At 52.9% G+C, this 26,654-nt stretch overlaps 1 protein-coding gene and 1 non-coding gene across 2 annotated transcripts; one reads left to right on the top strand and one right to left on the bottom strand.

Moving 5' to 3' along the window:
- Positions 1 to 585: 585 nt before the first annotated feature.
- Positions 586 to 26,151, top strand: KLHDC10 (kelch domain containing 10). Its single transcript, XM_060244631.1, has 9 exons — positions 586 to 736; positions 4,523 to 4,720; positions 6,132 to 6,286; positions 11,941 to 12,089; positions 14,654 to 14,738; positions 18,613 to 18,679; positions 20,234 to 20,281; positions 21,649 to 21,788; positions 24,510 to 26,151. Exons 1-9 carry the CDS (start codon positions 586 to 588, stop codon positions 24,717 to 24,719), a joined length of 1,203 nt encoding a protein of 400 aa, XP_060100614.1. The 3' UTR covers positions 24,720 to 26,151.
- Positions 2,510 to 2,582, bottom strand: TRNAD-GUC (transfer RNA aspartic acid (anticodon GUC)). The gene has a single exon. It is a non-coding gene; the product is annotated as a tRNA-Asp (tRNA).
- Positions 26,152 to 26,654: the final 503 nt, after the last annotated feature.

Raw genomic sequence — 26,654 nt, 5'->3', positions numbered from 1 at the left:
AAACTCTTGGGCTTCCCTACCTACTCTTTTCCTAAAACTACAATTCCCAGAATCCCCCGAGAAGCGAATAGCCGTTAGCCTGCATTCTCGCGTCTTTCGATTGTTCCTGCCTTCCTCCTTCACGAGGGAGGCGCCCGCAGAGGACGGCGCCTCTCAATTGCTCTGGCCTGCTCTGTAACGGGACGTCCGCCATCCCCCTCTCTTTTCCTCCCAGCCGGCCCAAGAAGCCCTGTTTCCATTGGCTGGCTCTGTGCACGGCAGCCGCCGATTGGCTGCGCGGGAGGGCCCAACCTCCCTGCTCCTCCGAGCCGGCCCAAGAAGCCCCGTTTCCATTGGCTGGCTCTGTGCACGGCAGCCGCCGATTGGCTGCGCGGGAGGGCCCTCCCCGCCTTTCTCTTCCCTTCTCCTACGAGCCGGCCCAAGAAGCCCCGTTTCCATTGGCTGGCTCTGTTCACGGCAGCTAGCGATTGGCTGCATGGGAGGGCCCTCTCGGCCTCCCCCCCCCCCGCCGTAGCATCCGGGCCACTGCGGTGGGCTTGCCCGAGTTCTCCCGCCGGGCTCCTGAGGGGAGGCGAGAGGGGCGCGATGTCGGCGGCCGACGGCGAGGCCTGGGGCGGCAACCGGCAGCGCGGAGGAGGAGCAGGAGGCGGCGGCGGAGACGGGCCGGCGGCGAAGGCCACCCCCGGCGGGCTCCTCAACCGCTTCGTGAGGCTTCCGCCGGGCCCGGGACGAGGCGGTGAGTGAGGCGGAGGGGGCGGGGCCGCGGCTTGGCCGCCATGGCGGGGCCCCTCCTCCGCGCAGGCTCCGCCCCTTGGACGAAAAGGGGCGGGGCCGAGCGCTTGGAAGTGGGGTTGCCAATCCCCAGGCGGGCAAAACCGGAAACCGTAGTGCACCGCTCAGCAACAACTGCGTCACTTATGGATTGCAAATAATGGCTCCACAGATAGTTCTTATACCCTCTAGAATCCTAGAGTTGGAAGGGACCTCCAGGGTCATCTAGTCCAACCCCCTGCACAATGCAGGAAACTCACAAACACCTCCCCCTAAATTCACAGGATCCTCATTGCTCTCAGATGGCCATCTAGCCTCTGTTTAAAAACCTCCAAGGAAGGAGAGTCCACCAACTCCCGAGGAACCCCCTGCACAATGCAGCAAACTCACAAACGCCTCCCCCTAAATTCACAGGATCTTCATTGCTGTCAGATGGCCATCTAGTCTCTGTGGAAAACCTCCAAGGAAGGAGAGCCCACCACCTCCCAAGAAGGAAGCCTGTTCCACTGAGGAACCCCTCTAAACTCACAAACCCCTCCCCCTAAATTCACAGGATCCTCATTGCTGTCAGATGGCCATCTAGCCTCTGTTTAGAAACCTCCAAGGAAGGAGAGCCCACCACCGCCTGAGGAGGAAGCCTGTTCCACTGAGGAACCGCTCTAAACTCACAAACCCCTCCCCCTAAATTCACAGGATCCTCATTGCTGTCAGATGGCCATCTAGCCTGTGTTTAAAAACCTCCAAGGAAAGAGAGCCCACCACCTCCCAAGAAGGAAGCCTGTTCCACTGAGGAACTGCTCTAAACTCACAAACCCCTCCCCCTAAATTCACAGGATCCTCATTGCTGTCAGATGGCCATCTAGCCTCTGTTGAAAAACCTTCAAGGAAGGAGAGCCCACCACCTCCCGAGGAGGAAGCCTGTTCCACTGAGGAATTGCTCTAAACTCACAAACCCCTCCCCCTAAATTCACAGGACCTTCATTGCTGTCAGGTGGCCATCCAGCCTCTGTTTCAAAACCTCCAAGGAAGGGGAGCCCACCACCTCCTGAGGAAGAATGCTTGAATAGGATATAAGAAATATCTATGGAGCAATTATTTGCAATGTATAAGTAACACAGTGGCTTATTTCAGTTATTATTAATCCCCAGGTGGGGGCAAGCGATTGCCTGGTTTGGAGGCCCTCCCCCCACTTCAGGGTCATCAGAAAGCAGTGTGGGGGGAGGGAGATATCTTCATGGCTCTCCAGGGACTCAGGCGGAAGTCTTTCCTATCACCTCCTGCCTGGTTCTTTTAACTGGAGATGCCTGGGATTGAACCTGGGACCTTCTGCATGCTGAGCAGAGCCTCTTCCATTGAACTACAGCCCCACTTCGTGGCTCTCCAGGGTCTCAGATGGAGGTCTTTTCCATCACCTCCTGCCTGGTCCTTCTAACTGGAGATGCCGGGAATTGAACCTGGGACCTTCTGCCTGCCAAGCAGAGGCTTTACCACTGAGCCACAGCCCCACTTCATGTCTCTCCAGGGTCTCAGACAGAGGTCTTTCCCATCCCCTCCTGCCTGGTCCTTTCAACTGGAGATGCTGGGGATTGAACCTGGGACCTTCTGCATGCCAAACAGAGACTGTACCACTGAGCCACAGCCCCACTTCATGGATCTCCAGGGTCTCAGGCGGAGGTCTTTCCCATCTCCTCCCGCCTGGTCCTTTTAACTGGAGTTGCCAGGGAGTGAACCTTTTAACTGGATCAGGCCAGGGATTGAACCTGGGACCCTCTGCATGACAAGCAGATGCTCTGCCACTGAGCCACAGCCCCACTTCATGGCTCTCCAGGGTCTCAGATGGAGATCTTTCCCATCACCTCCTGCCTGGTCTTTTTAACATTGTCAGGTGGGCCATTATTATAATTGATAGGTGTGATTCCTGAAGTGGAGGGACTGGCAGCTTACGCAGAGCCTCCCTGTGAGTTCATGGCTGTGAGATTGTCGACCTTGTTCTCTTGCTTTGCGCCAGCTCTCATTAGGGCAGGGGTGTCAAACTCATTTGTTATGAGGGCTGGATCTGACATAAAGAAGACCTTGTGGAGCTGAGCCATGTCAGGCTGGGCCATGTGTGTACCTGTTTAAGAAGAGGTAGCAGAGATACACATTTTATAAAGAACACAGATGAACACAAATATATTTTTAAAAACTTAAAACATGCTTAAAACGTTAGCACTCAGTGGTCTTAAAGATACTTTCTTTGTATCTCTCCCATGCGATCCACGGAACGGGGCAAAGGCAGCTCTGGCTCTTTCCTTCCTTCCTTCCTCAGGGGATTGGGGGGTGAGCCTCAGCCAATGGAGAAAATAGAGGTTTTGTTCTGTAGCTCCGGTGCAAATGAGCAAGCCATAGAAAGCATGCTGTGATGCAGAAGGAAGCAAGAGAGAGGGAGAAAGAAGCAGATGACAGCCAGTTGCTCGGGGGCCTGATAGGACTGAGGGCTTGATTTGGCCCCCAAGCTGCGTGTTTGACACCCCTACATTAGGGAACGGGAGCAAAACCGGTAGCAGCAAATTTCTTCAAAGATAAGTCCCGCAGCTCTGACTTACCCACCGGCTGCATAACCTGGCTGAGAAGGTTTCCCCCTCTAAAACCAAGTGCTTTGGGCAGGCTGCAATAAGGGAATGAATGTCCATGTCTCACATTCCATATTCAGCTCATGTAACACGATTGGTTTGCGGCACAACGCCCTCGACAACTGTAAACGGACTATGATTTGCATAGGTGGGTTGCAGATTTTTTCCCCACAGAAAAAATAGTGTCAGAAAACTTGTTTTACATAAGAACATGAGAAGCCATGTTGGATCAGGCCAATGGCCCTTCCAGTCCAACACACTGTGTCATGTAAGAACATAAGAGAAGCCATGTTGGATCAGGCCAATGGCCCATCCACTCCAACACTCTGTGTCACATAAGAACATAAGAGAAGCCATGTTGGATCAGGCCAATGGCCCATCCAGTCCAACACTCTGTGTCACATAAGAACATAAGAGAAGCCATGTTGGATCAGGCCAGTGGCCCCTCCAGTCCAACATTCTGTGTCACATAAGAACAGAAGAGAAGCCATGTTGGATCAGGCCAATGGCCCATCCACTCCAACACTCTGTGTCACATAAGAATATAAGAGAAGCCATGTTGGATCAGGCCAATGGCCCATCCAGTCCAACACTCTGTGTCACATAAGAACATAAGAGAAGCCATGTTGGATCAGGCCAGTGGCCCATCCAGCCCAACACTCTGTGTCACATAAGAACATAAGAGAAGCCATCTTGGATCAGGCCAGTGGCCCATCCAGCCCAACACTCTGTGTCACATAAGAACAGAAGAGAAGCCATCTTGGATCAGGCCAATGGCCAATCCAGTCCAACACTCTGTGTCATATAAGAACATAAGAGAAGCCATGTTGGGTAAGGCCGATGGCCCCTCCAGTCCAACACTCTGTGTCACACAATGGCCAAAAACCCCCCCAAGTGCCATCAGGAGGTTCACAAGTGGGTCTAAAAGCCCTTTCCACCCCCAAGCACCAAGAATACAGAGCATCGCTGCCCCAGACAGTTCCAATAATATACCGTGGCTAATAGCCGCTGATGGACCTCTGCTCCATATTTTTAGAAGAATTTCTGCCCCGCCCCACTGTGCCATTCCCTCTTGTCAGCTTCTCGAATCTCGTCTTGTCGGCTTTTGCATCCTGATAGCAGCTCTTTCCCCGCTGCAGGCCTGAGGGTGCCGCCAGCCAGGAGCGGCCACCGCTGCGTCGCTGACAATGCCAACCTGTACGTGTTCGGAGGGTACAACCCTGACCACCGAGAATCTCCGCTCTTCAGGGAGCTTTGGCGATACAACTTCGCTACAGGCACCTGGCATCAGATGGGAACAGAAGGCGACATGCCGGAAGAGCTGGCCTCCATGTCCCGTGAGTGAGGGGTGGGGCTGAATGGCTTTAGACTGGGGTGTCAAACGTGTGGCCCGAGAGCCAAATCAGGCCACCGGAAGGCTCCTATCCGGCTAGGGTTGCCAATCCCCAGGTGGGGGCAGGGGATCTCCTGGTGTTGGAGGCCCTTCCCCTGCTTTAGGCTCATCAGAAAGCAGGGGACGGGGGAGGGAAATATCTGCTGTGCATTCCATTATTCCCTATGGAGACTGATTCCCATAGGGTATAATGGAGAATTGATCTGCGGGTATCTGGGGCTCTGGTGGGGGGGCCCTGTTTTTGAGGTAGAGGCACCAAATTTGCAGCATAACGTTCAGTACCTCTCCTCAAAACCCCCTCCAAGTTTCAAAAATATTGGAACAGGGAGTACAATTATGTGAGCCCCAGAAGAAGGTGCTCCTATCCTTCATTATTTCTAATGGAGGGAAGGCATTTGAAAGGCATTGTGCGGCCCCTTTAAATGTGATGGCCAGAACTCCCTTTGGAGTTCAGTTATGCTTGCTTCTGGCTCCACCCCCAAAGTCTCCTGGCTCCGCCCCCAAAGTCCCTAGATATTTCTTGAATTGGACTTGGCAAGCCTATATCAGGCCGCCGAGCAACTGGCTGCACTATGCAGGAAACTCACAAATACCTCCCCCTAGGTTCTTTGGCGGCAGCTGCTGTTTCACTTAATGACCGAAGGCAAGCTGCGGCGGCCATTTTGTGGCTGGCTCCACCTCCAGCGGCAGCCATTTTGTGGCAGCCGTTGAGCGCCTGTACCCATCGTGATATGTCAGAATTCCGGATGGTGCCCAGAGTCTCAAGAAGGTTGGGGACCCCTGTCCTAGTTGGTAGCTCAGTTCCTTAGCTGCTGCACCACACTGAAGAAGAGGATAGGAGATATTGGATTTATACCCCGCCCTGCACTCTGAATCTCAGAGTCTCAGAGCGGCTTACAATCTCCTTTGCCTTCCTCCCCCACAACAGACACCCTGTGAGATAGGTGGGGCTGAGAGAGCTCTCACAGCAGCTGCCCTTCCAAGGACAGACTCTCAGAGCAGGCTACAATCTCCTTTACCTTCCTCCCCCACAACAGACACCCTGTGAGGTAGGTGCGGCTGAGAGCTCTCCCAGAAGCTGCCCTTTCAAGGACAGCTCTGCGAGAGCTATGGCTGATCCTAGAACATTCCAGCAGCTGCAAGTGGAGGAGTGAGGAATCAAACCCCATTCTCCCAGATAAGAGTACTCACACTTAACCACTACACCATACTAGCTCTGTGAGATGCCAGTCTTTGGTCTCAAGGCTTGCTCAGAAAGCCGTTGAGAAGAGACTTTTCTGTTGTAGGTTTGCAACAATAGAATCGCAAGGCCGGGTTTGCTTCTAAGTGTGTATTTTGTTTGTTTGTTCGGCCAGTTGTGTTGCACGGGAACAACCTTTTGGTCTTTGGTGGAACCGGAATCCCATTTGGCGAGAGCAACGGCAACGAAGTCCATGTCTGTAACGTGAAGTACAAACGCTGGGCCGTGTTCAACTGCCGAGGGAAGAAGCCGAATCCTATCTATGGACAGGTACTGAGCCACCTGGGGAATAAAGGATGCCTTTGAGCGCACACAGAGCGTGTTCCTCACTGCTCATACCTGAGAACATCAGAAGAGCCCTGCTGGATCAAACCAGTGGTCCCTGTAGTCCAACATCCTGCCAACTAGTTCCTCTGGAGAGCCAGCAACAGGGCAGAGAGGCCGAGGCCTTCATAACAACATCAGAAGAGCCCTGCTGGATCAGACCAGGGAGGGTCCATCTAGTCCAGCCTCCTGTCTCACACAGTGGCCAGCCAGTTCCTCTGGAGGGCCAACAACAGGGCAGAGAGGCCAAGGTCTTCATGAGAACATCAGAAGAGCCCTGCTGGATCAGACCAGGGAGGGTCCATCTAGTCCAGCCTCCTGTCTCACACAGTGGCCAACCAGTTCCTCTGGAGGGCCAACAACAGGGCAGAGAAGCTGAGGCTGAGGCCTTCATAAGAACATCAGAAGAGCCCTGCTGGGTCAGACCAGGGAGGGTCCATCTAGTCCAACCTCCTATCTCACACAGAGGCCAATCAGTTCCTTTGGAGGGCCAACAACAGGGCAGAGAGGCCGAGGCCTTCATGAGAACATCAGAAGAGCCCTGCTGGATCAGACCAGGGAGGGTCCATCTAGTCCAGCCTCCTGTCTCACACAGTGGCCAACCAGTTCCTCTGGAGGGCCAACAACAGGGCAGAGAAGCTGAGGCTGAGGCCTTCATAAGAACATCAGAAGAGCCCTGCTGGGTCAGACCAGGGAGGGTCCATCTAGTCCAACCTCCTATCTCACACAGAGGCCAATCAGTTCCTCTGGAGGGCCAACAACAGGGCAGAGAGGCCGAGCCCTCTCACTGATGTTGCCTCCTGGCTGTGGGATTCAGAGGCTTAGAGTCTCTGAATGTGGAGGTTCCCCTCAGTCTCCATGTCTAGTAGCCATGGATAGACTTATCCTCCCTGAAGCCATGTAATCCCCTTCTAAAGCTGCTTATTCCTGTGGCCATCACATATGAACCTATGAAGCTGCCTTATACTGAATCAGACCCATGGTCCATCAAAGTCAGTATTGTCTACTCAGACTGGCAACGGCTCTCCAGGGTCTCAAGCTGAGGTTTTCCACACCTATTTACCTGAACCCTTTTAAGTTGGAGATGTCAGGGATTGAACCTGGGGCCTTCTGCTTGCCAAGCAGATGCTCTACCACTGAGCCACAGCCCCATTCATGGCTCTCCAGGGTCTCAAGCTGTGGTTTTTCATGCCTCTTTGCCTGGACCCTTTTTAGTTGGAGATGCCGGGGATTGAACCTGGGACCTTCTGCTTCCCAAGCAGATGCTCTGCCACTGAGCCACGGTCCCTCCCCCAAACAGGACCCGATCACTACATCCTCTGGCAACGAAATCCACATTGTCTTCACTCTCTGCGGAAAGCAGTATTTCCTTTTGTCTGTCCTGAACCCCTCCGCCCATCAGCTTCATTGGATTCCCAGTTCTCTTCTTCGCTGATTTATTATTATTTTTATTATTTACATTCCCCCATTGGGGGCGCAGAGCGGAGCACAGCAAATAGAAATAAAATCACAATAAAACCAATTGCAACGTTCATCAAAGTGCAGCGAGATGATTCAGCAAGATGACACGACAGCAAGGTGGTATAGCACAAAATAGTACCGCAATGCAGCATCACAGTGCAGGGACAGTGGCTTAGTGGTAGAGCCTCTGCTTGGGAAGCAGAAGGCCCCAGGTTCAATCCCCGGCATCTCCAACTAAAAAGGGTCCAGGCAAAGAGGTGTGAAAAACCTCAGCTTGAGACCCTGGAGAGCCATGAAGTGGGCTACAGCTCAGCGGGTAGAGCCTCTGATTGGTAAGCAGAAGGTCCCAAGTTCAGTCCCCGGCATCTCCAACTCAAAAGGGTCCAGGCAAGTAGGTGTGGAAAAACCTCAGCTTGAGACCCTGGAGAGCCATGAAGTGGGCTACAGCTCAGCGGGTAGAGCCTCTGATTGGTAAGCAGAAGGTCCCAAGTTCAGTCCCCGGCATCTCCAACTCAAAAGGGTCCAGGCAAGTAGGTGTGGAAAAACCTCAGCTTGAGACCCTGGAGAGCCATGAAGTGGGCTACAGCTCAGCGGGTAGAGCCTCTGATTGGTAAGCAGAAGGTCCCAAGTTCAGTCCCCGGCATCTCCAACTCAAAAGGGTCCAGGCAAGTAGGTGTGGAAAAACCTCAGCTTGAGACCCTGGAGAGCCATGAAGTGGGCTACAGCTCAGCGGGTAGAGCCTCTGATTGGTAAGCAGAAGGTCCCAAGTTCAGTCCCCGGCATCTCCAACTCAAAAGGGTCCAGGCAAGTAGGTGTGGAAAAACCTCAGCTTGAGACCCTGGAGAGCCATGGTGGGCTACAGCTCAGCGGGTAGAGCCTCTGATTGGTAAGCAGAAGGTCCCAAGTTCAGTCCCCGGCATCTCCAACTCAAAAGGGTCCAGGCAAGTAGGTGTGGAAAAACCTCAGCTTGAGACCCTGGAGAGCCATGAAGTGGGCTACAGCTCAGCGGGTAGAGCCTCTGATTGGTAAGCAGAAGGTCCCAAGTTCAGTCCCCGGCATCTCCAACTAAAAAGAGACCAGGCAAATAGGCGTGAAAAATCTCAGCTTGAGACCCTGGAGAGCCATGAAGAGGGCTATAGCTCAGTGGTAGAGCATCTGTTCGGTAAGCAGAAGGTCCCAGGTTCGATCCTCGGCATCTCCAACAAAAAAGGGTCCAGGCAAGTAGGCATGAAAAACCTCAGCTTGAGACCCTAGAGAGCTACTGCCGGTCAGGAGAGGGACAGTGGCTCAGTGGTAGAGTATATGCTTGGTAAGCAGAAGGTCCCAGGTTCAATCCCTGGCATCTCCAAAAAAGGGTCCAGGCAAATAGGTGTGAAAAACCTCAGCTTGAGACCCTGGAGAGCCGCTGCCGGTCTGAGTAGACAAGACTGACTTTGATGGACCCAGGAGGGTCTGATTCAGTAGAAGGCAGCTTCATATGTTCATAGAGCAGCAGAGCAGTAGGGGGGAGGCCAACCGATTGAGAAATAGATGCCTGCTGCCGCCTCCAAAGACCTGATGGAACAGCTCCATTTTGCAGGCCCTACGAAAGACCAGCAAGCCAGGTAGGGCCCGGATCTCCACAGGGAGCTGATTCCACCAGGTCGGGGCCAGGACCGAGAAAGTCCTGGCCCTCATAGGGGCAAGACGGGCATCTCTGGGGCCGGGGACTATCAGAAGACCTTGGGAGGGCAAACGAAGCAACCCCTGGGGCGTATGTGGGAGGAGAAGGTCCCATAGGTATGTCGGTCCCAGGCCGTGCAAGGCCTTCGAAGTCAGGGGGTGTGAACTGGCAGAGACTGACCAAGAGAGAGATCTTGGGGTCGTGGTAGATAACTCACTGAAAATGTCAAGACAGTGTGCGTTTGCAATAAAAAAGGCCAACGCCATGCTGGGAATTATTAGGAAGGGAATTGAAAACAAATCAGCCAGTATCATAAGGCCCCTGTAGAAATCGATGGTGCAGTCTCATTTGGAGTACTGTGTGCAGTTCTGGTTGCCGCACCTCAAAAAGGATATTATAGCATTGGAGAAAGTCCAGAAAAGGGCAACTAGAATAATTAAAGGGCTGGAGCACTTTCCCTATGAAGAAAGGTTGAAACGCTTAGGGCTCTTTAGCTTGGAGAAACGTCGACTGCGGGATGACATGATAGAGGTTTACAAGATAATGCATGGGATGGAGAAAGTAGATAAAGAAGTACTTTTCTCCCTTTCTCACGATACAAGAACTCGTGGGCATTCGATGAAATTGCTGAGCGGACAGGTTAAAACGGATAAAAGGAAGTACTTCTTCACCCAAGGGGTGATTACCATGTGGAATTCACTGCCACAGGAGGTGGTGGCGTCCACAAGCATAGCCACCTTCAAGAAGGGTTTAGATAAAAATATGGAGCACAGGTCCATCAGTGGCTATTAGCCACAGTGTATGTGTGTATATAAAATTTTTTGCCACTGTGTGACACAGAGTGTTGGACTAGATGGGCCGTTGGCCTGATCCAACATGGCTTCTCTTATGTTCTTATGTTCTTAAAACTATTACCTTGAAATGGATCCGGTACTCTACAGGCAGCCAGCGCAGGTCACGGAGCGCGGGCCATATGCTCGCCTGTACATTTCAGATCGTTCCACATTTTGTCCTTCCAATGAACATTGTCGCAAGGCACGCTGATGCCCCCGAGAAAGCCGTTTCTCTGCCTCTTAACGGTGGTCCTCGGAAAAGAGCTCGTCCTGATGAAAACAGAATGATTTCGCTCTCGGAGGGTCCTAAGCCCTTCAGGGAGCCCTTTCGGAGATCCCAGAGCTGGTTTTGCTTGGTTTGGAAAATCATGTGGGTTGTTGGGCCTTCTTCCACGCCCATGTGGTTCGGCTTCCAAAAATTCTCACCCACCGTGGTGCAGAGTGGTAAAGCTGCAGTGCGGCAGTCGGAGCCCTCTGCTCATGACCTGAGTTCGATCCCAGAAGAAGCTGGGTTCAGGTAGCCGGCTCCAGGTTGACTCAGCCTTCCATCCTTCCGAGGTCGGTCAAATGAGTACCCAGCTTGCTGGGGGGAAAGCGTAGATGACTGGAGAAGGCAATGCCAAACCACCCCGTAAAAAGTCTGCCGTGAGAACATAGTGAAAGCAACATCACCCCAGAGTTGGAAACGACTGGTGCTTGCACAGGGGACAACCTTGACCTTTTTTTTTTACATCCCATTCAGATCAGTGGGATATTTAAAATTTAAATGTTTTCACTAATTTCTTTAATGACACTTGGGTTTTTTGGCCACTGGGTGATACAGAGTGTTGGACTGGATGGGCCATTGGCCTGATCCAACATGGCTTCTCTTATGTTCTTATATGACACAGAGTGTTGGACTGGATGGGTCATTGGCCTGATCCAACATGGCTTCTCTTATGTTCTTGTGTGACACAGAGCGTTGGATTGGAAGGGCCATTGGCCTTATCCAACATGGCTTCTCTTATGTTCTTATATGACACAGAGTGTTGGACTGGATGGGCCATTGGCCTGATCCAACATGGCTTCTCTTCTGTTCTTATGTGACGCAGAGTGTTGGACTGGATGGGCCATTGGCCTGATCCAACATGGCTTCTCTTCTGTTCTTATGTGACGCAGAGTGTTGGACTGGAAGGGCCATTGGCCTGATCCAACATGGCTTCTCTTCTGTTCTTATGTGACACAGAGTGTTGGACTGGAAGGGCCATTGGCCTGATCCAACATGGCTTCTCTTCTGTTCTTAAGTGACACAGAGTGATGGACTGGATGGACCATTGGCCTGATCCAACATGGCTTCTCTTCTGTTCTTATGTGACACAGAGTGTTGGACTGGAGGGGCCATTGGCCTGATCCAACATGGCTTCTCTTCTGTTCTTATGTGACACAGAGTGTTGGACTGGAAGTGCCATTGGCCTGATTGAACATGACTTCTCTTCTGTTCTTATGTCTCATTTATATCTAATCCAGCCCTCAGAACAGATGAGTTTGGCACCCCTTTGCTAAACGCTGGATGAACCTTCCAGCCCATGGGAGCTCTGGCCGGAAGGTTCATCCAACATCCCCTCCGTTTGCCCCACCTTATCCATCCCTCTCTTTCTCACCAGGCGATGACCATCATTAACGGCTCGCTCTACGTATTCGGAGGAACAACCGGCTACATCTACAGCACCGACCTGCACAAACTGGACCTGAACACCAGAGAATGGATGCAGCTGAAGCCAAACAACATGCACTGTGATATGCCAGAGGAGAGGTAAGCCCGGAGAGGGAAGGTGCCTCCCTCCCAAAGGGCACCTCACACCGCTGCTGCTGGCCTTGTGACAGTTTTTAGGGTGCCTTAGGGAGGAGAACTGCTCAACCAGACCGTTGGGAAAGGGTGCAGCTGAGCTGAGGGGAGGGGCAAAGATTGGAGTAAACAGAACAAACCCGGAGGGCTCCCGGCTATTGATGGGCACAAACTGGCTCACAAACAAAAGTTCGTGATGAACTTTTGGCCTGTTGGTGGTTGGTTTGCCAACAAAGTTCACAAACTGAAGAGCCGCAGTGACCTTTCGTGAATTCCTCGGCAGTTCATGGTGGCTCATGAAGAGCAGAAAGCAGGGGTTTAAATGGCTTGGAGCCATTTAAACCTGCTTTCTGCTCCCTGCCTTTCCTCTGTTTTTCACGAGCAGAAAACAGGGGTTACTAACCCATATGACCCAATTTGGTTTGCAAACCACCCTCCTGGTTTGTATCGGGTTTGTGGTTCAAGAACTGAAACAACCACAAAAATGTGGTCTCCCATCCAAGGGCTGACCCTGCTTAGCTTCCAGTTCATGGTGACCCCAGCAAGGGGCTTTCAAAGGCAAATGAGAAGCAGAGGTGGTTGGCCGTTGCCTTCCTCTGCAGAGTCTTCCTTGGTGGTCTCCGCTCCAAGTACTGACCCCAGCAAGGGGTCTTTCAAGGCCAGTGAGAAGCAGAGGTGGTTGGCCGTTGCCTTCCTCTGCAGAGTCTTCCTTGGTGGTCTCCGCTCCAAGTACTGACCCCAGCAAGGGGTCTTTCAAGGCCAGTGAGAAGCAGAGGTGGTTGGCCGTTGCCTTCCTCTGCAGAGTCTTCCTTGGTGGTCTCCACTCCAAGTACTGACCCCAGCAAGGGGTCTTTCAAGGCCAGTGAGAAGCAGAGGTGGTTGGCCGTTGCCTTCCTCTGCAGAGTCTTCCTTGGTGGTCTCCGCTCCAAGTACTGACCCCAGCAAGGGGTCTTTCAAGGCCAGTGAGAAGCAGAGGTGGTTGGCCGTTGCCTTCCTCTGCAGAGTCTTCCTTGGTGGTCTCCGCTCCAAGTACTGACCCCAGCAAGGGGTCTTTCAAGGCCAGTGAGAAGCAGAGGTGGTTGGCCGTTGCCTTCCTCTGCAGAGTCTTCCTTGGTGGTCTCCGCTCCAAGTACTGACCCCAGCAAGGGGTCTTTCAAGGCCAGTGAGAAGCAGAGGTGGTTGGCCGTTGCCTTCCTCTGCAGAGTCTTCCTTGGTGGTCTCCGCTCCAAGTACTGACCCCAGCAAGGGGTCTTTCAAGGCCAGTGAGAAGCAGAGGTGGTTGGCCGTTGCCTTCCTCTGCAGAGTCTTCCTTGGTGGTCTCCGCTCCAAGTACTGACCCCAGCAAGGGGTCTTTCAAGGCCAGTGAGAAGCAGAGGTGGTTGGCCGTTGCCTTCCTCTGCAGAGTCTTCCTTGGTGGTCTCCGCTCCAAGTACTGACCCCAGCAAGGGGTCTTTCAAGGCCAGTGAGAAGCAGAGGTGGTTGGCCGTTGCCTTCCTCTGCAGAGCCTTCCTTGGTGGTCTCCGCTCCAAGTACTGACCCCAGCAAGGGGTCTTTCAAGGCCAGTGAGAAGCAGAGGTGGTTGGCCGTTGCCTTCCTCTGCAGAGTCTTCCTTGGTGGTCTCCGCTCCAAGTACTGACCCCAGCAAGGGGTCTTTCAAGGCCAGTGAGAAGCAGAGGTGGTTGGCCGTTGCCTTCCTCTGCAGAGCCTTCCTTGGTGGTCTCCCCTCCAAGTACTCACCCCAGCAAGGGGTCTTTCAAGGCCAGTGAGAAGCAGAGGTGGTTGGCCGTTGCCTTCCTCTGCAGAGCCTTCCTTGGTGGTCTCCCCTCCAAGTACTCACCCCAGCAAGGGGTCTTTCAAGGCCAGTGAGAAGCAGAGGTGGTTGGCCGTTGCCTTCCTCTGCAGAGCCTTCCTTGGTGGTCTCCCCTCCAAGTACTGACCCCAGCAAGGGGCTTTCAAGGCCAGTGAGAAGCAGAGGTGGTTGGCCGTTGCCTTCCTCTGCAGAGTCTTCCTTGGTGGTCTCCACTCCAAGTACTGACCCCAGCAAGGGGTCTTTCAAGGCAAGGGAGAAGCAGAGGTGGTTGGCCGTTGCCTTCCTCTGTAGAGTCCCATTGAAAGTCCCCTCTCCCATTGAAATACCAACTCTGCTTAGTTTCCAAGTTATGATAACCCCAAAACGGGGCTTTCAAGGTGAGTGAGAAGCAGAGGTGGTTGGCCATTGCCTTCCTCTGCAGAGCCTTCCTTGGTGGTCTCCCCTCCAAGTACTGACCCCAGCAAGGGGCTTTCAAGGCCAGTGAGCAGCAGAGGTGTTTGACCGTTGCCTTTCTCTGCAGAGTCTCCCTTGGTGGTCTTCCATCCAAGAATTGACCCTGCTGAACTTCTGAGTTGTGACAAGATTGGGCTATACCATGCTGCCTTCCTTCCCTAGAGCATACCATGGGAACTAGAGACTTGACACTGTGTGTTTAAAAATGTGGTCAGGGGATTACAAATACAGTCTCTCTCTCTCTCTCTCTCTCTTATTGTCTTGTCAGGTACAGGCATGAAATCGCACACGACGGGCAGAAGATTTACATCTTGGGAGGCGGCACTTCCTGGACGGCCTACTCCTTGGACAAGGTAACCGGCCCAGCAGCAGAGGTCTTCTGCCAGTTTGGCGTAGTGGTTAAGTGTGTGGACTCTTATCTGGGAGAACCGGGTTTGATTCCCCACTCCTCCACTTGCAGCTGCTGGAATGGCCTTGAGTCAGCCAGAGCTCTCTTATCTGGGAGAACCGGGTTTGATTCCCCACTCCTCCACTTGCACCTGCTGGAATGCCCTTGGGTCAGCCAGAGCTCTCTTATCTGGGAGAACCGGGTTTGATTCCCCACTCCTCCACTTGCAGCTGCTGGAATGGCCTTGGGTCAGCCAGAGCTCTCTTATCTGGGGGAACCGGGTTTGATTCCCCACTCTTCCGCTTGCAGCTGCTGGAATGGCCTTGGGTCAGCCAGAGCTCTCTTATCTGGGAGAACCGAGTTTCATTCCCCCCTCCTCCACTTGCAGCTGCTGGAATGGCCTTGGGTCAGCCAGAGCTCTCTTATCTGGGAGAACCGGATTGGATTCCCCACTCTTCCACTTACAGCTGCTGGAATGGCCTTGGGTCAGCCAGAGCTCTCTTATCTGGGAGAACCGGGTTGGATTCCCCACTCCTCCACTTGCACCTGCTGGAATGGCCTTGGGTCAGCCAGAGCTCTCTTATCTGGCAGGACCGGGTTTGATTCCCCCCTCCTCCACTTGCACCTGCTGGGATGGTCTTGGGTCAGCCAGAGCTCTCTTATCTGGGAGAACCAGGTTTGATTCCCCATTCCTCCATTCGCAGCTGCTGGAATGGCCTTGGGTCAGCCAGAGCTCTCTTATCTGGGAGAACCGGGTTTGATTCCCCACTCCTCCACTTGCACATGCTGAAATGGCCTTGGGTCAGCCAGAGCTCTCTTATCTGGGGGAACCGGGTTTGATTCCCCACTCTTCCGCTTGCAGCTGCTGGAATGGCCTTGGGTCAGCCAGAGCTCTCTTATCTGGGAGAACCGGGTTTGATTCCCCCCTCTTCCGCTTGCAGCTGCTGGAATGGCCTTGGGTCAGCCAGAGCTCTTGTAGGAGTTGTCCTTGAAAGGGCAACTTCTGTCAGAGCTCTCTCAGCCCCACTCACCTCACAGGGGTGTCTGTTGTGGGATAAGGAGATTGTAAGCCACTCCGAGACTCTGATTCAGAGAGAAGGGCAGGGTATAAATCTGCAGTCTTCTTCTTCTGCCAGGGTGACTGTGTGGGAAGCGACAGAAAGAGCTAGTGCTGTTAAAGAGCTGGTGCAGAACAGCAGAACTTCCTAGAATTTGGGGGAGCCTGAGCAGACAGCTAAGTGGAGGGCATCTGGGATGGCTGGGTTCCAGCCACTGTTCCCTCGAAGCTGCAGAATCTTGTGAGCAAAAATTCTACTTTGTGAGCTCCTGGCATTAAAGTGGTGAGCTTCTGCATCAATGATTGTGCTCTGGGGCCATTTTTTCCTGAGCGAAGACAAAAAGGTGTGCGCTGGAGACTAAAAAACTGTGAGCTAGTCAGGGCATTTTTTTCTAGCAGGAGCTCCTCTGCATATTAGGCCACGCCCCCCTGATGTAACCAATCCTCCAAGAACTTACACGGCTTTTAGTACAGGGCCTACTGTAAACTCCAGGAGCATTGGCTACATCAGGGGGCGTGGCCTAATATGCAGAGGAGCTCCTGCTAGAAAAAGAGCCCTGGAGCTAGTTCACGCGGATTCAGCCTAGAGGGAACACTGGTCCCAGTAATGCTGCACAATGTGTGATGAAAAGGTGGAATTCTCTGCAGGAGGGTATAGTGAATTTTCTTATAGTGATGGCCACAGGCGTAATGGCTTTGAAAGGAGAATAGATTCCTGGAGAAAGAGGTCTATCCGTGGCTACTAGCCATGGCGACAAAAGCACAACCCCCTTTTGGTTTGTGTGACTAAAGCAAACCTCTAAGTTCAGAGGCAGTCAGTCCCTGAATCCCAGAGCTAGGAGGAAGGCATCAGCCTCTCTGCCCTGTTGCTGGCCACCCAGAGGAACTGGCTGGCCCCTGTGTGAGACGGGATGCTGGACTAGATGGACCCTCACTGGTCTGACCCAGCAGGGCTCTTCTGATGCTCTTCTGAAGGCCTCGGCCTCTCTGCCCTGTTGTGGGCCCTCCAGAGGAACTGGTTGGCCCCTGTGTGAGACAGGAGGCTGGACTAGATGGACCCTCCCTGGTCTGACCCAGCAGGGCTCTTCTGATGCTCTTCTGAAGGCCTCGGCCTCTCTCCCCTGTTGCTGGCCCTCCAGAGGAACTGGTTGGCCACTGTGTGAGACAGGAGGCTGGACTAGATGGACCCACACTGGTCTGATCCAGCAGGGCTCTTCTGATGTTCTTATGAAGGCCTCGGCCTCTCTGCCCTGTTGTTGGCCCTCCAGAGGAACTGGCTGGCCTCCGTGTCAGCTCCCTGTGGGTTTTTCATGCCACTGAGTGCAGTGTTGCAGCCTCCCTTCCTTCCTCTTCAGCTGTCCTGCTGACTACCATTTGTGTGGGGGGGAGGGAGGGGAGCGGTGCTTGCATTCCAGCAACTAGGGAGGGTCTTGGGGCTGAGAGTGCAAGTTCGATGTAGTGGGTACAGACACTTGTCTGGAAGAACCAGGCTTGATTCCCCACTCCTCCACTTGCAGCTGCTGGAATGGCCCCGGGTCAGCCAGAGATCTTATCTGGGAGAACTGGGTTTGATTCCCCATTCCTCCACTTGCAGCTGCTGGAATGGCCTTGGGTCATCCAGAGCTCTCTTATCTGGGAGAACCGGGTTTGATTCCCCCCCTCCTCCACTTGCTGCTGCTAGAATGGCCTTGAGTCAGCCAGAGCTCTCTTATCTGGGAGAACCGGGTGTGATTCCCCACTCCTCCACTTGCAGCTGCTGGAATGGCCTTGGGTCAGCCAGAGCTCTCTTCTCTGGGAGAACTGGGTTTGATTCCCCACTCCTCCACTTGCACCTGCTGGGATGGCCTTGGGTCAGCCAGAGCTCTCTTATCTGGGAGAACCGGGCTTGATTCCCCACTCCTTCAATTGCAGCTGCTGGAATGGCCTTGGGTCAGCCATAGCTCCCTTATCTGGGAGAACCGGGTTGGATTCCCCACTCCTCCATTCACAGCTGCTGGAATGGCCTTGGGTCAGCCAGAGCTCTTTTATCTGGGAGAACCGGGTTTGATTCCCCCCTCCTCCACTAGCACCTGCTGGAATGGCCTTGGGTCAGCTATAGCTCTCTTATCTGGGAGAACCGGGCTTGATTCCCCACTCCTTCACTTGCAGCTGCTGGAATGGCCTTGGGTCAGCTATAGCTCTCTTATCTGGGAGAACCGGGCTTGATTCCCCACTCCTTCACTTGCAGCTGCTGGAATGGCCTTGGGTCAGCCAGAGCTCTTTTATCTGGGAGAACCAGGTTTGATTCCCCACTCCTCCACTTTCAGCTGCTCGAATGGCCTTGGGTCAGCCAGAGCTATCGCAGGAGTTTTCCTTGAAAGGGAAGCTGTTGTAAGAGCTCTCTCAGTTCCACCCACCTCAAAGGGTGTCTGTTGTGGGTGGAGAAGATATAGGAGATTGTAAGCTGCTCTGAGTCTCCAATTCAGAGAGAAGGGCAGGGTATAAATCTGCAATTCTTCTTCCTTCACTTGCAGCTGCTGGGATGGCCTTGGGTCAGCCATAGCTCTGGCAGAGGTTGTCCTTAAAAGAGCAGCTGCTGTGAGAGCCCTCTCAGCCCCACCCACCTCACAGGGTGTCTGTTGTGGGGGGAGAAGATAAAGGTGATTGTAAGTCTCTGCTCTGAGTTTCTGATTCAGAGAGAAGGGCAGGGTATAAATCTGCAGTCGTCTTCTTGGCTTCAGTTTGTTTCCAGGGCAATTTCACAGTCCTTTACCATATCATTGGGCCCTTTCTGTCTCTTCAGATCCATGCCTATAACCTGGAAACAAACACCTGGGAGGAAATCGCCACAAAGCCTTACAGGAAAAAAGGTGGGTTTTTGAAAATATGCCGTTTGTGGAGATGGGGGGCGGGGAGGAGCCAAAGGGAGAGAGCAGTGTGTGTGTGAGTGAGGGACTGGCCAGCTCTTGAGATGTCTCAAAGAGAACCTTATCAAAAGTATTTTCCTTTCTGTAAACATTCTCGGTAAACAGGGAGTGCCCGCCAAAATGGTAGCATAAATTCAGCAAGGACATGAAATAGTCGGATCCAGATGGAATGATTTTTTTCAGTTGTTATCTAAGTTAAAAGCTTTTACGTTCTGATGCTGGAGACATTTTAGTTGAAAACCCATTTTTGTTGAGTTTGAATGTTGGCCTTTGACTGTTCTTGTACAATCCTTGCTGCTGGTCTGATCTAGCAGGGGTCTTCTGATGTTCTCGGCCTCTCTGCCCTGATGTTGGCCCTCTAGAGGAACTGGTTGGCCACTGTGTGAGACAGGAGGCTGGACTAGATGGCCCCTCCCTGGTCTGATCCAGCAGGGCTCTTCTGAGGTTCTTAGGAAGGCCTCGGCCTCTCTGCCCTGTTGTTGGCCCTCCAGAGGAACTGGCTGGCCACTGTGTAAGACAGGAGGCTGGACTAGGTGGGCCCTCACTGGTCTGATCCAGAAGGGCTCTTTTGCATTGGTACTGTATTAGTACCGTATTAGCACTTCTTTGCATTTTATTTTATGATATTTGATCTTTTTATTAAATTGTGCACATCGCCCAGAGGTCCGCAGTAGCAGGGATTGGGCAATCCATAAATGCAGAATTGTTTTCTGTGGCCCCAGAAGGTAGGGTTAGGGGACCAATGGGTTGAAATTAAATCAAAAAGAGTTTCCGGCTCAAGAGTAGTAAGAACTTCCTGACCGTTAGAGCGATTCCTCAGTGGAAGAGGCTTCCTCAGGAGGTGGTGGGCTCTCCTTCCTTGGAGGTTTTTAAACAGAGGCTAGATGGCCACATGACAGCAATGAGGATCCTGTGAATTTAGGGGGTGGGGTTTGTTAGCTTCCTGCGCTGTGCAGGGACTTGGACTAGATGACCCTGAAGGCCCCTTCCAACTTTATGATTCTAGGATTCTATGATTAGGAAGAACTTCCTGACTGTTAGAGCGGTTCCTCAGTGGAACAGGCTTTGTCAGGAGGTGGTGGGCTCTCCTTCCTTGGAGGTTTTTCAACAGAGGCTAGATGGCCATCTGACACCAATGCAGATCCTGTGACTTTAGGGGGAGGAACTTGTGAGTTTCCTGCACTCTGCAGGGGGTTGGACTAGATGACCCTGGAGATCCCCTTCCAACTCTATGATTCTGTGGTAGTGGGGAAGCGGAAGTTCTGCGACACTGCTCGGTTGGGGGGCAGCTTAAACAGGATGCTGCATGGATGGAAGGAAGTGTTTTTTGCTTTCCCTGCATCACGTTCATATAAAAAGCAAGTGCATTTCACAGGACGGGGAAATTCCGCTCCTTCCTTGGTGTTCCTTCTGTTGGTTTTAACCATTGCCTTAGCCAAGAGGAGCTGTCTTGCTGGGGCCCTTTGTGCTTCCCTCACCCGCTCTTTTGTCTTCCAGAGTTCCCCGCCGCCAGGAGGTGTCACAGCTGTGTGCAGATAAAGAACGGTAAGGCCGGCCGGCTCGACATCAGCAGAATTGCCCGCTTGGGGTGGAATGGAATCGTCACTGGGCTCCAATGGCTGCTGTCCCTCAACAGTCACACACACACACCCCCTGCAGCCCAAGGGCTTGGGAGGTTCACAAACATTTTAACTTGGGGGAGTCAACCATGCTTAAAAAACTGCAAGAGCTGTCAGGAGAGAAACAGAAGGCTGATTGGACTAGGATAAGAGCCAGTTTGGTGTAGTAGTTAAGTGCACAGACTTTTGCCTGGGAGAACCAGGTTTGATTCCCCACTCCTCAACTTGCACCTGCTGGAATGGCCTTGGGTCAGCCAGAGCTCTCTTATCTGGGAGAACCGGGTTGGATTCCCCACTCCTCCACTCGCAGCTGCTGGAATGGCCTTGGGTCAGCCAGAGCTCTCTTATCTGGGAGAGCCGGGTGTGATTCCCCACTCCTCCACTTGCACCTGCTGGAATGGCCTTGGGTCAGCCAGAGCTCTCTTATCTGGGAGAGCCGGGTTTGCTTCCCCACTCCTCCACTTGCACCTGCTGGAATGGCCTTGGGTCAGTCAGAGCTCTCTTATCTGGGAGAACCGGGTTTGATTCCCCACTCCTCCACTTGCAGCTGCTGGAATGGCCTTGGGTCAGCCAGAGCTCTCTTCTCTGGGAGAACCGGGTTGGATTCCCCACTCCTCCACTTGCAGCTGCTGGAATGGGCTTGGGTCAGCCAGAGCTCTCTTATCTGGGAGAGCCGGGTTTGATTCCCCACTCCTCCACTTGCAGATGCTGGAATGGCCTTGGGTCAGCCGTAGCTCTCTTATCTGGGAGAGCCGGGATTGATTCCCCACTCCTCCACTTGCAGCTGCTGGAATGGCCTTGGGTCAGCCAGAGCTCCCTTATCTGAGAGAACGAGGTTTGATTCCCCACTCCTCCACTTGCAGCTGCTGGAATGGCCTTGGGTCAGCCATAGCTCTCTTATCTGGGAGAACAGCGTTGGATTCCCCACTCCTCCACTTGCAGCTGCTGGAATGGTTTTGGGTCAGCCATAGGTCTCTTATCTGGGAGAACAGGGTTTGATTCTCCCAGATAAGAGAGCTCTGGCTGACCCAAGGCTATTCCAGCAGCTGCAAGTGGAGGAGTGGGGAATCCAACCCAGTTCTCCCAGATAAGAGATTTGTGGCTGACCCATTCCAGCAGCTGCAAGTGGAGGAGTGGGGAATCAACCCCGGTTCTCCCAGGTAAAAGTCTGTGCACTTAACCACCTCCTAAAACAGCTCAAACGGTTCTGAGCCCAAAGTGGTTCTGGCTTGGTCTGTCGATGGTCAATCCCACCCACGTCCTCTTTTGGTTTTGTCCCGACTTCTAACACAGATGTCTTTGTGTGCGGAGGATACAATGGAGATGTGATTCTAGGAGATGTCTGGAAGCTGAGCCTGCAAACCTTCCAGTGGGTGAAACTCCCAGCTGTCATGCCTGAGCCCGTTTACTTCCACTGCGCTGCTGTGACTCCGGTACGTGGCTGAGAGCTCCGCCCTGTCCCCCTTTCTGCGACAGCCCACCTGACTGCTGGGGTGGACTGCAAATTCACCAGTGAACGATGACTATAATAATAATAATAATTTTTATTTATATCCCGCCCTCCCCGCCAAGGCAGGCTCAAGGCGGCTCACAAACATGGAAAGTGCGATGACATACAGTAAATATATTATAGAATAAAATACAATAAAATACATTAAATAAATAGATTAATTAAAAACCACAGCAGATAAGATGCTATAATACAAACGATGTGTATCAGATGGCTGGATGTCATTTCAGGATTCAGTCTTGTAGGCCATTTGGAAAAGAATAGTTTTACATGCCCTGCGGAACTGATTGTAGTCCCGCAGCGCTTGAACCTCAGCTGGTAGTTGATTCCACCAATGGGGAGCCATTACTGAGAAGGCCTGCTCTCGGGTTGTTTTCAGTTTGGCCTCCCTTGGTCCAGGGATTTCTAAGAGATTTTGGGAGCTAGATCTCAGTGCTCTCTGGGGAGTATATGGAGAGAGGCGGTCCCTAAGGTAGACAGGTCCTCGGCCATATAGGGCTTTAAAGGTAATAACCAGCACCTTGTAACGAACTCGGAACACAATTGGCAGCCAGTGCAGCTCCCGCAACCTAGGCCGCACGTGCTCTCATCGAGGTAGTCCCACTAGCAGCCTGGCCGCTGCATTCTGCACTAGCTGCAGTTTCCGAGTTCGGTACAGGGGCAGCCCCATGTAGGGGGCATTACAGTAGTCCAATCTCGAGGTGACCGTTGCATGGATCACTTTTGCTAGGTCGCCACGTTCCAGGAAAGCGGCCAACTGCTTCGCACTCCTAGAAACTAGACTAGACTAGAAAGCAGTGTGCCCGAGTTCTGGGAGTCCTAGGCTTCTGGTAAAGTTGGGCCCTGGCAAATCCACCGTGAGATCACCCACCGCCTGATCTTTTTAGCTGGAGATGCCCAGGATTGAACCTGGAACTTTCTGCATGCCAAGCATGCATGCTGTCTTATCTGGGAGAACCGGGTTTGATTCCACACTCTTCCACTTGCAGCTGCTGGAATGGCCTTGGGTCAGCCAGAGCTCTTTTATCTGGGAGAACCAGGTTTGATTCCCCACTCCTCCGCTTGCACCTGCTGGAATGGCCTTGGGTCAGCCAGAGCTCTCTTATCTGGCAGAACCGGGTTGGATTCCCCACTCCTCCCCTTGCAGCAGCTGGAATGGCCTTGAGTCAGCCATAGCTCTCTTATCTGGGAGAACCGGGTTTGATTCCCCACTCCTCCCCTTGCAGCAGCTGGAATGGCCATCGGTCAGCCAGAGCTCTCTTATCTGGGAGAACTGGGTTTGATTCCCCACTCCTCCACTTGCAGCTGCTAGAATGGCCTTGGGTCAGCCAGAGCTCTCTTATCTGGGAGAACCGGGTTTGATTCCCCACTTCTCCACTTGCAGCTGTTGGAATGGCCTTGGGTCAGCCATAGCTCTCTTATCTGAGAGAATTGGGTTTGATTCCCCACTCCTCCCCTTGCAGCAGCTGGAATGGCCTTGAGTCAGCCATAGCTCTCTTATCTGGGAGAACTGGGTTTGATTCCCCACTCCTCCACTTGCAGCTGCTAGAATGGCCTTGGGTCAGCCAGAGCTCTCTTATCTGGGAGAACCGGGTTTGATTCCCCACTCCTCCACTTGCAGCTGCTGGAATGGCCTTGGGTCAGCCAGAGCTCTCTTACCTGGGAGAACCGGGTTTGATTCCCCCTCCTCCACTTGCACCTGCTGGAATGGCCTTTGGTCAGCCTTCGCTCTCGTAGAGTTGTCCTTGAAAGGGCAGCTTCTGTCAGAGCTCTCTCAGCCGCACCTACCTAACAGGGTGTCAGTTGTGGGGTGCGGGGTAGGAGGAGGAAGGCAAAGGAGATTGTAAGCTGCTCTCAGACTCTGAGATTCAGAGTGAATGGCAAGGTATAAATCCAATATTACAGGGGTGGCCAACGGTAGCTCTCCAGATGTTTTTTGCCTACAACTCTCATCAGCCCCACCCAGCATGGCCAATGGCTGGGACTGATGGAAGTTGTAGGCAAAAAACATCTGGAGAGCTACCGTTGGCCATCCCTGCAATATTATTTTCTTCTCGCCACCTAGTGGTTAATACTAGAGAGCCAGTTTGGTGTAGTGGTTAAATGTGCGGACTCTTATCTGGGAGAACCGGCTTTGAGTCCTCACTACTTTGCTTGCACCTGCTGGAATGGCCTTGGGTCAGCTATAGCTTTCACAGTTGTCCTTGAAAGGGCAGCTGCTGTGAGAGCCCTTTTAGCCCCACCCACGTCACAGGGTGTCTGTTGTGGGGGAGGAAGGGAAAGGAGATTGTAGGCCACTCTGAGACTCTGTCCTTGAAAGGGCGGCTTCTGTCAGGGCTCTCTCAGCCCCACCCACCTCACAGGGTGTCTATTGTGGGGGGAGAAGATATAGCAGATTGTAAGCCGCTGAGTCTCTAATTCAAAGAGAAGGGTGGGATATAAATCTGCAATTCTTCTTCCACTGCTAAAGGTACTTCAGACTGCCAGACAGTCTTAGGATCTCCGGGTTATTCCACACATGACGCCATACAGTAATGATTTCTACTCAGAAGGCAGCTTGTCCCTGTGAGCAGGCCCCAAATAGTTTTCACTCTTCCCACAAGCCAAAGACTGACTTCCTTTCTTACTCTGATACCCCCTTCAGGCCGGCTGCATGTACGTCCACGGCGGTGTGGTGGACATCCTCCTAAACAGACGGACTGGGTCTCTCTTTAAGATGTGGCTGGCGGTGCCCAGCCTGCTGGAATTATCCTGGGAGAAGCTCCTTGGATCCTTCCCTCACGTAGCGAACCTCTCCAGATCGCAGCTCGTGCACCTGGGACTCACGGAGGAGCTCATCGAACGCTTGAAATGAGGACTCGTCTTCGCCCGAAGCACTAATTTAAAAGCGACTCCGCCACTTTCTTTCTTCTCTCTCTCTCTCTCTCTCTCTCTCTATGAATTCTGCAGAGGATGCTGCTAAGAGACTGGAGGCCCCGTTCTGGTGCCTTACTCGGCAGAACGCATCAGACGCCTTCCTCCTTGTGAATTTTTTAAGTTTATGGAAGTTGGCTTTTTTAAAAAAAAGAACAAACAAACCCTCACAGATACCTGTAACCGCATCACGAGCTAAAGAGGCCGTTGCTGAACCAAGTCCTACCGCTGTGGCCGCGTGCTTCTAGTTTTAAGATGGGGAGGGACGGGGGCGGCTAGCTTCAACCGACCTCCCTTCTCCTGGCTGCCGTTTCATCAGGCGCGCTTCACGGCATCGACTTCGTAAAAAGCGAAGCGGTTCTGGCGATCGTCTCCGAAGGAACGGGCCATGAGCATGCCGCGCCGAGATCCGTCCCGCTCTGTCACCCAGCCTCTGATAGACGCTGAAAGGTTAGCGCAGCGTCCGTTTTCCACCGGCCGTTAATGCAGCTGCATTGCTGTTCGTGTTACCTCATTTCTTGCCTTTTGACGTCGAAACGCCCAGGCACGGGCTGGCCAATGCAGTGCCCGTTTCGAGAGACCCACGGTCCGTCCCTAGCGGGGCAGGAAAGCATTAGGAGAGTCCCCAGGCCTTACGGTTCCTGCTCGCAGTCCGACGTTGAAGGAGTTAACGGAACAAAGGAATCCTAAGCCGCGGGTTTTACCCTTTGGGGGTTTGGGGGGCTTCTGCAACGTGCAAGAGCGAATCTGAAATGTTACACTCAGCGCTTAACCGAAGCGGCCAGCCGGCCGGTTTTCCCTGCTGTAGATTATCTGTGGAATGCCCTTTACTTTTGCTTCTCTGAGCCCTTTATTTTTTACAAAAATTTCATCGCAGTGGGCCACAGATTTCCCGCCCCCCGAGAAATCAAGCTTCATTATGAACTGGATCGTTCCACGGTAGGTGGGATCTCCCAGCCCCATTCGCTGGCAGAGGCCCTCCCTACTGGTGGGCGGAGCCTTCCCCGAGATGGGAAGCTCCTCCCACCGGCAGTGAAGCCCCTCCTCCAGAACGGCTCTGTGGGGTCTCAAGGCCTTGTCACGGGCGGAGTGGAGCGGGGGCAAGACAGCTTGGCCTTGCGCTGCGAAAAGTTATTTGCCTTCTGTCAAGTGCTGGACAAGAAACCGTGCTCGTGTCTTAACTGTCGCATTCCGAACGGAAGCTCTGAAGAATGTATCGTCAGCACCACACTGGGCGTCATTTCTTGCCGGAGAAAATAGGGGTTTTATTTTCTTCTTGTGTGTGTGTTGAAATGGTACATGAAATCCTACCCCTTTTTTTTTTTTTTTGGCTGAGAGTCCTTTATGTATATAAAGAAGTCTTGTTAGTTGCCTCTGCTTAAATGTAGTGTGCGTTTCAGAAAGCTCACGGGCCCTGGAAGTAGTTCTGGTCTTTAGGCAGTACATATTTCAAGCCATTGCTAGCAGTTTGGTGTAATGGTGAAGCGCGCAGGTTCTTACCTGGAAGAACCGGGTTGGATTCCCCACTCCTCCACTTGCACCTGCTGGAATGGCCTTGGGTCAACCACAGCTCTTGCAGAGCTGTCCTTCAAAGGACAGCTTCTGTCAGAGCTCTCTCAGCCCCACCTACCTCGTAGGGTGTCTGTTGCAGAGGAGGAAGGTAAAAGAGATTCTACGCCACTCTGAGATTCAGAGTAAAGGGTGGGATATAAATTCAGTATCATCTTAGAAAGCCAGTTTGGTGTAGTGGTGAAGTGCACGGACTCTTATCTGGGAGAACCAGGTTTGATCTCCCCCTCCTTCACTTGCGGCTGCTGGAATGGCCTTGGGTCACCCAGAGCTCTCTTATCTGGGAGAACTGGGTTCAATTCCCCAC

Source organism: Heteronotia binoei, chromosome 8, assembly GCF_032191835.1.
Source record: "Heteronotia binoei isolate CCM8104 ecotype False Entrance Well chromosome 8, APGP_CSIRO_Hbin_v1, whole genome shotgun sequence".
Taxonomy (NCBI): domain Eukaryota; kingdom Metazoa; phylum Chordata; class Lepidosauria; order Squamata; family Gekkonidae; genus Heteronotia; species Heteronotia binoei.
The sequence above is the reverse complement of the archived record's forward strand: the minus strand, read 5'-3'. Positions and strand labels throughout refer to the sequence as shown.